This window comes from Copidosoma floridanum, unplaced genomic scaffold (genome assembly GCF_036245765.1).
Source record: "Copidosoma floridanum isolate Cflo_tuat_1 unplaced genomic scaffold, Cflo_Japanese_pri ptg000012l, whole genome shotgun sequence".
In the NCBI taxonomy this organism is placed as follows: Eukaryota; Metazoa; Arthropoda; class Insecta; order Hymenoptera; family Encyrtidae; genus Copidosoma; species Copidosoma floridanum.
The window spans coordinates 5,278,996-5,291,483 of NW_028321889.1; the positions used below are offsets into that span (position 1 = coordinate 5,278,996).

The window sequence follows — 12,488 nt, forward strand, 5'->3', positions numbered from 1 at the left end:
AGCGTAGTGGTAAAAACTAGCCATGGTCGTGTAACGTGCGTACACGAGAAAAAGGACTCGGCGGTTAAGCGCGCGACGATTACAATATCCCAGTTTTTTCGTATACATGTATATATAAGCGCGGAAGGGAGTTAGTTTCCCGTTGCGCGGGCGTGCATTTTCAATTTTCTGCACCGCGCTCCGGGGGCTCATTAATTTCCCCGGCCGGCGCTTTTTCACCCGGTGTTCCAGCTCATCCACGCGCTCGTGTATACACGAGTAGTGAATTTTTGTTTGTTTTTTTTTTCATCGATGTATTCACTGCCTCCTTGATTCTGGAATGGCTGCACTTTCAGTCGTCTGAAACACAAGAGACGTGCTTGTATATATGTAAGATGAAGTTTGGGGAAACATGTATATAAATATGTATTTGCCCTCACCAGTGGCGTCCTCGTTTCCGACGCGGTGCTCCTCGGAGATCCTCGTGCGTTCCCTCGCGACCCTGCGCTCGAAAGCCTGGCCCCGCTCGGCCTCGACTCTTCTCAGGGAGGCCAGCACGTCCTCGAGGTCCTTGCTCGTGCAGGGTGTCGTCGGGCGCCCACCACCGCCTGCACTTCTCTGGGTCGTCGACGAGGGGGACGAGGGCGAGGTGGGTCCGGTGATACCGTGGTCGTCGCCCGACGAGTCGTCGTAGCTCGAGTCGTAGTCGCCGCTCACCACCGATGCCTCCTCCGACTCGTCACCGGTGCCTTCGCCGTAGATCTGCGCGTGCATTGAAGGGGAAAAAGTGATTTTTTTTTTTTTTTTTTTTTTCATGAATTAAATTGAAGATTATTTTTACCCCTTGATGCGCAACTTCATGTATATACGAGTGCTTGATTATTCATGCATGATTATACATCATTTAGTCTGCGAGTGTGGCTAAGGAGCAGAGCGCTCGTGTCGCGTCGTTAGGATGTGTCTAATGTCTTGGGTGCAATCGCTTAATCGACTCGGGGCGTCTCGTTACCCGAATTCTCTTCTTACGTTGGTATATGTGTATACATTTATATAAGTACAGATTTTATCATTGGCGCGGTGAATGGAGCATACTTGGGTGAATACGAGAGGACAAATCCTGTTTGGTGTGTGAATACATATAACTTGTACATTTGGCAGAAAAAAAATAGAAATTGAATGGAAACTTGATGAATGAGATGTGTGAAAAGTGCGTGGAGGCGAGGGGAAGAATAAATATGTATAACGATGTTTTCGAGAGAGAGAGAGAGGAAAGAAACGCGAGAAGAAACGATACGTACAGCCGCTCTGGTATTCGGTGCGCGAGTTTCATTTTCTTTGACTCGGGTGAACAAATTACGCGCGGAAAATATGACGATTTTTTTTTTTTTCTTTTTTCTATCAGCCCCAAACAAGTGCAATTCATCGCGCGGTGCATTTAGATGTATAGGATTAAAAAAAATAAAACAAAACCCGTGGACTGTACCTCCGTTGGAAAAAGGAAATAAACAAGTCTGGTTTTCTTCCATTCTCGGAGAGCAGCCGATAAATCCAAGTGTCTATGGGTACGAATAAAAGCCACGCCGATAAGTCGGACAGAAGTGAAATTCCCTGTATCGCCAGCAGGCGTGGGGGTGAAAAGGAAAAAAAATAAATAAAAAGACCATTGTTTTCAATGGCGGTGCACGTAAGAAAATGCCGCTAGATTCCCCATATAAATGTCGCGAGGGTTTTCAAAGTGAGCATCGGTACCTACGTATACATGTAAATCGCGCTGCAACGGAATCCCAGAGTTGATTTTATACAGTCGGGACACGTAAAAGTGTACATCTTTCAAGTTTTTTTTCCTTTTTTTTTTTTTTCTTTCTTTTTTTTGCGTGTACAAGCGCAGCTTGCAAAGTTTGAAATTATATTTTGATCGCGGCGCGTGGTGTTTGCTGATAAAGTCGCGCGTTTGAAATTCCGCGATACCTTGCGAATAAGTGAATTACGAAAGAAAAATCCATCTTGGTATAAAAATAATAATGATAATATTATTAGCGTCTTACTCTCAGGGTATTTCTTTAGATCGGTAGCTAGGGTCATGTGTACGCATTTCGGAACAACGATTTCAAACTACCTCGAAGAAACAGCCAGTTTAGAGAAGTTTGGTTATTTTTTCCTCTAATCTTGCAGTAGCTGTAGTAACTGCTGTTTTTACTTATGAGTTTATAATAAGGACAAACTTCTTTTTTTTCATTCTCCGGATGACAATGAATTAATGCAACCAAAAATTAAATCTTTTCAACCCGAGTTTAAATTTTCTTTCCACCGTATACCGTCGATACGTTGATATTTTTCATCCGTGAAAAATATAAAACACTTGCCAGCTCATTCAAGCCACAAAAGTAAAAACTCGACGCACAATAGCCTCTTTGCATCCCCGGTGGGTCAAAGAGAATAAAAAGCGTGTCTCGGGGATGGGGGGAAGGTGCACAATCTACGCACAATGGAGGAAACAAAAAAAAAAAGTTGCGCGTGAAAAATCATTGCAACCGTTTATCGCAAGGGTTTCGCGTCGAAAAGTTGGCGCGAAGAAAAGCCACCCGCAGTGAGTACAGTAGAGTGTTTTCTCCTTCCTCCTCTTTCTACTTGTATTTACGAGCGTCACGCACAAAAGCGCCTATAATCCTATACGGTTTAAGGAGCTATTCAAGCTAAATTTCGTTTTTTTCTCCCAACCGATTGTCAAAAAGGTAGTAAAGTTAAACTTTTTTATTGTAAAAATAAAAACAATCACGCATATCGTACAAATCGCTAATTTTAATACAATCATTAAAAAAAACAAAAAAAACAAAAAAAAAGAAGCAATGGTTTTAAATGATTGAACCCGATCAGATTAAAAAGAGATACAATGGATGGCCAAAAGTACCTGTTCACGTGTACAAGGGCCCGATACGAGGATGGGCCAAAGTTGGGAGGGTCTTTTGACTGTCACGCGAGAGCGAATGAGCTTTTGGTTACCAACTGGCGTGGAATTCTCGCGGTGAGCAGGGTAGCGGTGGTAAATACAAAGGAGAGAAACCAGATGGAGGGGGGGGGGATCGGGTGGAAGGGTGAGAGAGAATCAAACGAGGAGGCTTGAGCTCGGCTATAAAAGGGACCTAATTACCGAGAGCTACTCGAGCCAACGCAAAACACAAGGATCGAAGAGTAGGGTATATTATGGTAATGGGCGGGCGTTGGTTGTGCTGAAAGTTAATGGCTTTCGAAAAAAAAAAAAATAAATAAATAATAAAAATAAAATAATGGTGTTGGGAAATCTGCAAATTAATTAGGATTAAACGTACATACCGAGGAAAAGAGGAGGAATCAACAAGTGGCTGAATTTACGATAAAGACTAAGCTTTTGTACACGCGAAATACATAGTTATTATAACTCGTACAAGAGAAACAAAAAATAAATTGCAGTTAGTATTTATATACTACAGTCTATTGTTTACTCTGACCCAAGTACAAAGTATATACCTGATGCTCTTGAAAAGCTTTCGTGCCAAAAGATAGATGATTTCAATTGAATGTTAGTCAAATACATTGTGACATTTGCCCCGCACCACATAAAACGTAGCTAACTCGAAAGTATAAATTTAAGTACCTTTCCCCGCGTACTATAGCCTGTGAGCAAAGGGATGTAAAAGCCCGCCGTGACTCGTACGTACGTGCACAAACAAAATACAACTTCATCCCACCAAAGGGAGTTGTTGAACTCGTTAGACGCATTATTACAGAAATGAATGTGAGTACTTACTTGGTTGGGCCGTATTTTCGTATACAAACGCGACGCAACCAGCCCCGGGGATACCTCAATTAAAAAGTTCGCGACCGACAAAACAAGTTTCAAGTGTGTATGTATATACATTATTATGTGTAACAACTAATGCGCGCAACGCCGTTTGTCACGCGCGTTTTTCTCCCCCTCGTGCAATAATTATGGTGTCACACCTGTAATTGTCAACGTTATGTACCAAAGTGCTATATTTACATATTATATTTTATCATTATATTATACACGACTATACGTAGCTCATCAACAAAATTACATATGTTTACAAAACTATGTACACATTGTTTGGTACAAACAAAAAAGTATCGCGTCACTGTTGTCGAGGATAGGTACATATACACCTTTCAACGATTGGACATGGACATGGTCCTGCGTATATGCATTCGCGTGTAAATTGAAAATGGAAAAGAAAATAAAGTGCCTCGGGCGAAGCTCCGACGTGCCCTTTTTTTCCCTCTCCTTAGGATTTTTTTACATAGTTACGAGTTGGAGACGACGCCGGTGTTGCTCTCATCCGCGAGTGTGTGAAAGTCTGAGTTTCAAGAATTTTTTTTTTTTTTCTTTTAAATGCGACAAAGTAAAGCTTTTTTTTGTTCGATTCACATTTGGTTTTGTCACTGTGTATGTCAACAGCTCTGTGGAGTACCTGTACTGGAAGAAAAAAAAAAAAATAAAAAATAAAATTATGCAACAAATCAACAAAAACGCTCTGTAAACAGGAGCTGAAATCGCAGTATGGACGCGTACTTTGCGGTGATTTCATTCTCGCATCAACTTATTACAGATGAGAATCTTTCGGAAGCAAAAAAAAAAGGTAAACTACCTCCCAAGTGGGGATAGCTGAAATAGTTTACCCAAAGCGACGAATTCTTTCGTATAAACAGCTCAAACTATCCCCACACCTCCTCGCTACCCAACTATTCCAACGAAAAGAATCCAAAACGTTGCACCCCTTTCCACCAGCAATCCCGAGCAAATGGCGCTGTAAAGCTCCATCGAGCGTCAAAACTGTCATTTGGGGGGGGGTGTATAGGGGGGGGGGCTACTTTTTTTATTCCTCTAAACTTCCGTATACATCACGCATTCCATCCTCTGGGAGTTCAATTACACCGGGTATGCAACGGCGTCAGCTTAATAAACCCTCCCACCCCCCGTCACCCCTAGCGTTTAGGTGCTATATAATTACAAACTCCTAAGAGCTGTCGCATTCAAGTAGGTATATCTCGTGTATTTTTGTAGAGTCATCATCTCGAGTTGCCCTGGCGCTTCTTGTTCCGATCCAGATTAAGAAGCCCTTTTTGGCTTTTATTGCAATCGCATATTATACACACGCGAGGCAAAGCGAATTTCAACAGTGAATTTTTCAGTATTTGGTTTCCTTCCTTCGAGCCATGTATAAGTGGATTGGTTTGGCAAAAGCACCCGAGCTTTTTTTCAACTCACAAGTCCATAATATCAATTCAACAGCTTCTTTGTTTTCCGGTATCTCATTTGTCGGTTCCTCTCCACGTGGACCACGGCAAAGTGTATACATCCCCCCACCCCTGCCCAAAAAGGTACGCAAGATCGGGACGATAAGAAATTACGATCCGCAAGTACCTTGGAGAGCATATATGTCTCCTCGAACTTGTGCATCATAAATATTAATTTCGCTGTGCGCCGTTGCCCGTATGTGTTATACTACTTCTCGACCCCGGGAACATTTTCAGCGCAACAAACTTCTGGGGAGGAGGGAAAAGTGCGCAACGAAGAAAAAAAAAAAAAAAAAAAAAAAAAAAAAGAAGAAAATCCTCGGCTGCATGCGCGGAGTATACCTTATACTTGCGTGTCGTGCATTATTCATTATGTAATACCTATACAAATTGCTGCAACGTCTATCCTCCCTCTCGCCCCCCCCCCCAACCGGTGTATACAAAAATGAGCGAAATAATGGTAAATTCGATCCGTTTGTGCGAGGCGTATATATGTATGTATCCGAGCCAAAGGATCCACCAACAAAAAGTAACGATAAAAAGGGGGGAAGAGTCTCAAGAATCCGTGCGAGCGTAATGCCGATGGCAGGACGTTTGGATCGCACGAACGATTGAGCTCTAAGAAAGTCCCCGTGTACATAGAGGTACCATGTTAGTATATATATATACCTACGTGTGCACAAATAGGCCATGGGCACAACGGTTATGGTTATTAACACGGTATGGAGAATTAAATCTGAGACACCCCCCCCCCTCCTCGCCACGAGAAGGAGATAATTGCTACGGGGTATAGTTCGATCGTGTTGTATTTGATGACGATGCGACGCTCGGATGTCCTTTTTGGGCATTTGTAGCGTATGTACATGTATGTATACATTGCAATCAGTACACTAGTTGTAGGTTGTATAGGTGAGTTTTTATCATTAATATACGATTGGTGGTCCAAATGATTCTTTTGGATGGGGGCATTTTTGGCCATTTTTTTCCACGCGTGGGCTTTTCTTTTCTTTGCGTTTTCATTCTCATTATTTTTGACGTGATTGATATGGTGGGGTCATTTCCAGAGACACGATACCAGTTGGAGCTATGTGTAACATGTCCTCGAAATTTATACCACGGGGATGTAGTTGTTCCGGGGAAAATGGGCCGATGATATTTGTTTGCTGATATATAATTATGTCTTTGGTATGACTTGTTGCAAAATTGTTGTTTCTGTGATGTTTTAAAAATGCATAAAAATGCTAAATGACCAACATTTTAGTGTACCAAAAACGCGAGAATTTGTGAAAAAAAAAAAAAAAAAAAAAAAGACCATTCAGCAGTTATATTGTACGGATTTGCGTGCATTTACCCATGTCGTTGGAAAAAAAAAAAAAAAAAAAAAAAAAAGAAAGAAAAATGAAGATGAAAAGCACGGAAGCGCCCACCTGTTCCTCAAAGGCCCGGAGCTCGTCCAGCAAGTCCTTCTCGAGCAAACGGTGCTTGAGGGTCTCGACGTCCCGGCGCATAGTCTCGATGTCCCTTGCGTTGGCCAGCACCCTCCGCAGCTTCCACAGGACGAGGCCGGCGCAGCTCAGGGCCAAAAAAAGCGCGGCCCAACTGATGAGCGTTTGCCGACTGACGCGGCAGCGGAACAACGCCAGACGCGATCCCCCCGGGAAGCGACCGAAGCCCTGCTCGAGGTCCGAGTTCGAGATGCTGAGGTTCTCACGCGAGAAGTTCAGGAAAGAGCGCGACTCGTCGGGCATCCCTGGCTTGCCCATACTGTGCCGCCGGCTCTGGGAATTGGGTATTTTTGGTTTTTTTTTTTTTTTTTCATTTCTTTTCTTTCTAGTGCAACGTTAGATAATTAGTCGTAGAAAAAAAATACATGCTGCGGTAACTCGCACAAGTTTAGCCTCGTATTTCTCAATTTGTGGGTGGAGTTATTCTCATCTCTACCTATCATCACACTTTTTTTTCGTCTCCAAAATTATGATGCACTGGTTTTTTTTTTTTTCCATACATAGTATGGTACAATTAAAAAAAAAAAATAAATAAAATAAATAAAATTGTAGCTTTTTTTCTTGTTTCAAAGTATTTTTAAAATAGTTGTCATGTCATTTACAATGAATAGAGGTGAACGTCGAGAAAATATATTGACAAGTTTTTCACGAGTGATTGGTTGGATGAAAAACAAAAAAATGGGGGGTGGAGGAAGGTTGGGCAGGGTGTACATGTTTCGTTATTTACTCACGGGGTGCGTCTGCGATTTTTGCTTCAGTCGTGTCACGTTGCTCTCCTCCTCCTCCGGAAGTACCGAAGTCATTCTTGCATCAAAATTCCGCTGCGCCTTTTTGTCCCTTTTTTTTTTTTTTTTTCACGATTCTACCGGAATATCAAGTGCTTTCGAATTTCTTTTTCAGTAAACAATGGTCATCTTTACCTTCGGTGGAACTGTAGACTGGGGTTTCTAATGTAGCCGATGACTTTTTTTTATCCCGCGCAGAAAATTTGGTTGCACCAGTGCGGTGTATCATCACTCGCTCTACATTGCGCAATTCGTTGCGTGGCTTTCAAACGAGAATATTATTGACCTGAAAAATTGAACATTCGTAAAAAAAAAAAAAAAAAAAAAAAAATTACACCCCAGTGGTTTTAAAAACAGTAAAATAGTTCCGAGGTTTTTTTTTCTTCGCAGTCTTGATCAAGGCATATATTTATACACTCGATTCACGAACCTCTCTATTTTTTGCTCGTCGCATACAGGTGCGCGTGTGCATGGACCTGCGTACGCAATCGCAGGGTGATTTGTCATGCACGGCGCGCATCGCTACAGGTAATTTTGACGAGAAGTTAAAAAAAAAAAAAAAATATTTAAAATAAAAACCTTATCCGCCGATTAATCTTCATACGTGTTCGATCCGAAAACAACTGTCGAGCATAATACTTGTATGAAGGATCGACGCAAACACCTCGAGTGAGGGTATATCGAAGAAAAAAGTAAGGAGGTCTCGGGTTATTTTTCGAACCGATCGTCGACAGATTTTTCTTCTTTTGCGATTCCACAGGCGTACCTCGCACAGGTACGCATATACATATACGTCTTTGTCGCGCGCGCGTATTGGCTCCCGTGCATGCGTCTATTTGAATTTTTCCAAAACCTATGTGTATATACACATAGATTTTTTCTTCTTTACCAGACATTCCTTTATCTTTTTTTTTACCACCACGCTGTCGATGACGCTTTGTTTCCCCCCTTTTTTTTCCTACAAGCCGAAATTTGATTCCACACGTAACGTGCGTGACAAGTGAGACATAACTGGTATATATATAAAAAAAAAAACTTTTCGGTAGGCACACCTTCGAGGTTTTTCATGTTTTTGATAATACACGGGCAGGTAAATAAGAGAATTTGTTGACTACAAAATAAGTCTGACACGCGCTTTTTGGTGCTTCCTCAAGTTTTTCAATGCATTGCTGTACAAGATTACGCCAAGTTTTGTCTGATGCGTTGATCTCCAAGACCCTTAATTGGGGTTCTTCGGTGGCAACATGTTTACCGAAATATGCACAAGACGAAAGGACTGATTGTAGGTATATAGGCACTGTAATTGTTAACAGTCCACCGATCCCCTTCGGCCAAAGAACCCAAAGTTCACTTTTCCCCTAAACTTTACCTCCCCAACCCCAAGCAACCACGGCGAATTTGTCTTTTCACGTCCCTCGCGAACTTACAACCTTCGGCGACGAGTCGCGACCGCACGCCCGAGGGAGTCCCAAAGCCAACAAGTTACACTTGATGCACTCTATATATGCGGCTACCTGTATACATACACTATACACCAACCGGTTCGCGACACACGTAAACGCGCAACGAGGAAAGGGGAGGGGGGTGTCGTAAAATTTCGGGCAGAAAGTTTCTCTTGATTAGAAGACATGCAGTACATATAGTATACAGCGCGAGGTGTATAGCGGCTCTGCGCGAGCAAAGTTGATTAAATTTTAATTGGCGTCACCGCGACGCGGGACCGGTTGTTTCATTTTGACGGGCGCATTGTGACGAACAACGCGGAGTTAAACGAAAACGAGGTACATAATATACCTACCTTGTATAACCACTTGTATGTGCGTGTATATATATGTTTTTATTTTCATTTTTGTATTTCTTTATTTTTCAAAGTAATCCTTTCATTGATATAAATTAACGCTCAAAGGGCAAATGATTACGTTACAGTGATTGTATAAATTAACGTAAAAAACCTTTGTTTTTTTTCTTTTTTATTTACCCACGTAGGTGTATATATGTATTGCTAATCACGATATGGACCCTATGTAATTATATTTATATATTCGTGCTGGGGAAAAAAAAAAAAATGATAAGCCCACATAATGTGTGATATATCAAACGTACATATTATATACACAAACTTTTTTAGCACATATTGGTGTGGTGTAATGTAATACTGCACGCTCGAGAGTCCGCGAAGCGTAGTCCGCGAGAGTCGCGAGTTAACTGCCAGCCTGTATACGCGCTACACCCACGCAGCTATACCACGTTTCGCGGCGCGCGATCCTCTCCCACCCGAGTGTAAAATAATATGTATACATATATACCTGTGCAAATACTCCCCAAACACTGCACCTCTCTCTTTGGTGTATATAATATATACATCGGTAAAGAGCAGCGTGTTTATCTGATAGGTATCGCTGGTAGCGAATGTGGTGCGCGTGGTTTCTGTGCAAAAGAGACCCCCCCCCCCTCATCCTCCTGTATGGTTTTTAGGGTGGAAAAAGGGGGATATTGTATACATGAGGATGAACTTTTGCTTTTGCGTTCCCGATGGTATCGCGTTGTTGGCGTAATTATGTACATGTACACTTTTTGGAGCTCCCACTTGCAAGCTTAATGGGATTAATGCTAATCTACCCGCATGCATTTTCCTAATTACTTATATCATGTATACAGTTGTACATACGAGTGTATATTATATTATATTTATCATGCGTGTAGGGATTTCGTGAGATCCGCGGAAGGAATAAACGATCAATTCGTAGATTATCGTCGCTCGCGAAAAGGAACGAATCGAAAGAAGCGATACTCATTTTTTGTTGCCCTCTGACATCGCTACATTAAATTGTCTCCTTTTTCGGGTTGGACAAGGAAATTCAATGTGCAGTATATACCTAAAGTTGTGCAAACGCCACGAGAAGCAAGCTCGCGCGCGTTGTTTAATCGGTCGCGTGTGTCCCGCGCGGACCGCGAGATTCGTCCTGCGGACGATATATACGGCCATGAGGTTGTCGGACTCGCGTCACCCGCAAAACTAGCTGCACACGGGTTATATAGGTATACGTACATATACGTATGCGCTTACTCCCTTGATTAGATTTCACAATTATACATACCGTGTACTGCACTTGGTCTCTGCCGGCTGCGAGCTGAAAAGGTAGGAAAAAACAATAGACCAACAGCAGCTCAATTTTGTTGCTGTATAATATAATTTCTTTTTTTTTTTTTTTTTAGTCAACCATAAGTACACATGTTTCTGTATAAACAAGAGCAACCGAGGTGTGTCTGGTTCTTTACGTTGATTAAATCTTATCCAATTGCCAAGTACCGCCGAGGGACAAGACTGTCGTTTGTTGCGGCGAGCTCTCACCCATATATATACGGTGATATATAAGTATTGTCGGTGATTTTTAGTTCAAACTATATGCAGGTGGTTGGTTTTGCGGAGAGGCGCCGATACAGGAGGCCGATGTGTTTAGTCCAAGGTACAAAATATGCGTACAATGTATAATTGTTGGGGAACTTTTTGCGTATAGACAATATCGTAACACTCGATTTCACGATAGGAGCCTAACTATGTCCGGTGTTTTGTGGGGCAGGGAAAATTGTATATTGGTTAACGGAGCGGCAATTTGTACGAGTATGGGGGTGTGTGTTCGCATCGACTGTCATTTGCCACTTGTGCCATTTAGGTACGTATAATGTAAAAAAATCATCGGAGCACAGTATACAGTTAAAGGTGTGTATATTTGCATAGGAATGGTTCACAACCGGCCTGTTATCCGTCAAACGACCAAACGTAATATCGTTTACCAAATTGGACAATTCGTAGAGTTGGCTGTCGGTTAAATCTATATGTACCGGATGCATGAAAAATCTACTTATACCTTTGTCCAATCGGCGGTGCTGTTTATAAAATTATTTAGGCCCTTTTACCCCATCCCGCGGTGACGCCCGATTACTCTTTCTCCTCCGAGAGACCCAGGACTTGGCCACTTTTGCCGATTGATGTTTCGTGCCATAATCGACGTCGTCCACGTGTGCAGCGCATCAGATGTTATATACGCGGACCTTACAAATCGGGGAGCAGCAACAGGCGGTAGGGGGTTATTTTGCCGATCGACCCGAGCACAATGTACAAACTCATTGGAAAAGCACTGATGCTGTGGGTATACCCTAATATTAGAGTATATCCAAGTAAACGGGACAAAACTTTGGGGACTGTCTCATGGTTGACGCACCGAGACGTCTCTCTCGGGTTGAGTGTTGATGACGCGCAGCTCCCGCGCCACAATGAGAGACATTAAGCCGAATTCGCGGTGGAATGACAAACGAGAGGCTATACCTATACCCGATTCCACCTGATGAGCGGCATTGTGCAACTTGCTCGCGCGGCTGCGGGGTTTACGATATGTATACATATACGTACCTCTTCTCGAGGAAGGCGTATATACATATATAGACTGTATATATACATGCATACATGGATGGAACAAGACTATTCGTTTGCAAGAAGGTGTCCTCGGAGCGGAGACGTCTGAGCCGATGAGCCGCGAGAAATTGAATGCGAGGTTGAAAATAGAGAGGACCCCCAACGCGGAATATACGAGGGTAGACGCGCCAAAGTGATCAGCGGTGGTGAAGGGTTGTACAGGTTTATTTCTTTTTATTTTTTCGTGCACGTTATTTACGCGGGATGAAAATAGTATATATAGTTATACAGCGGAAGCGGAAGATGTATTGGATGTATGTTTCGAGCAGCTGCGGTTTTTTTTTTTTTTCGTTTTTTTCTTCGCGGGCCCTGTGTGCCGAGGGTGCGCTGAATCCTAATTGCGACAGCGAGTCTCTCTCGACTTTGGAACGGTGCGACGGGCTTGGGATACATATTTGTCCATGAAAAATTAAAAATCACACCATTTGCGTTCCCCAAGTGTGAAATTGCACA

General features: G+C 42.5%; 1 protein-coding gene across 1 annotated transcript; it reads right to left on the reverse strand.

Moving 5' to 3' along the window:
• Positions 1-331: 331 nt before the first annotated feature.
• On the reverse strand, positions 332-7,579 carry egr (TNF superfamily member 12 eiger). The gene is made up of 4 exons (XM_089590485.1): positions 7,515-7,579; positions 6,699-7,035; positions 420-741; positions 332-339 (listed from the first exon to the last, which is right to left on the reverse strand). Exons 1-4 carry the CDS (start codon positions 7,577-7,579, stop codon positions 332-334), a joined length of 732 nt encoding a protein of 243 aa, XP_089446611.1.
• Between the last annotated feature and the right edge of the window lie 4,909 nt (positions 7,580-12,488).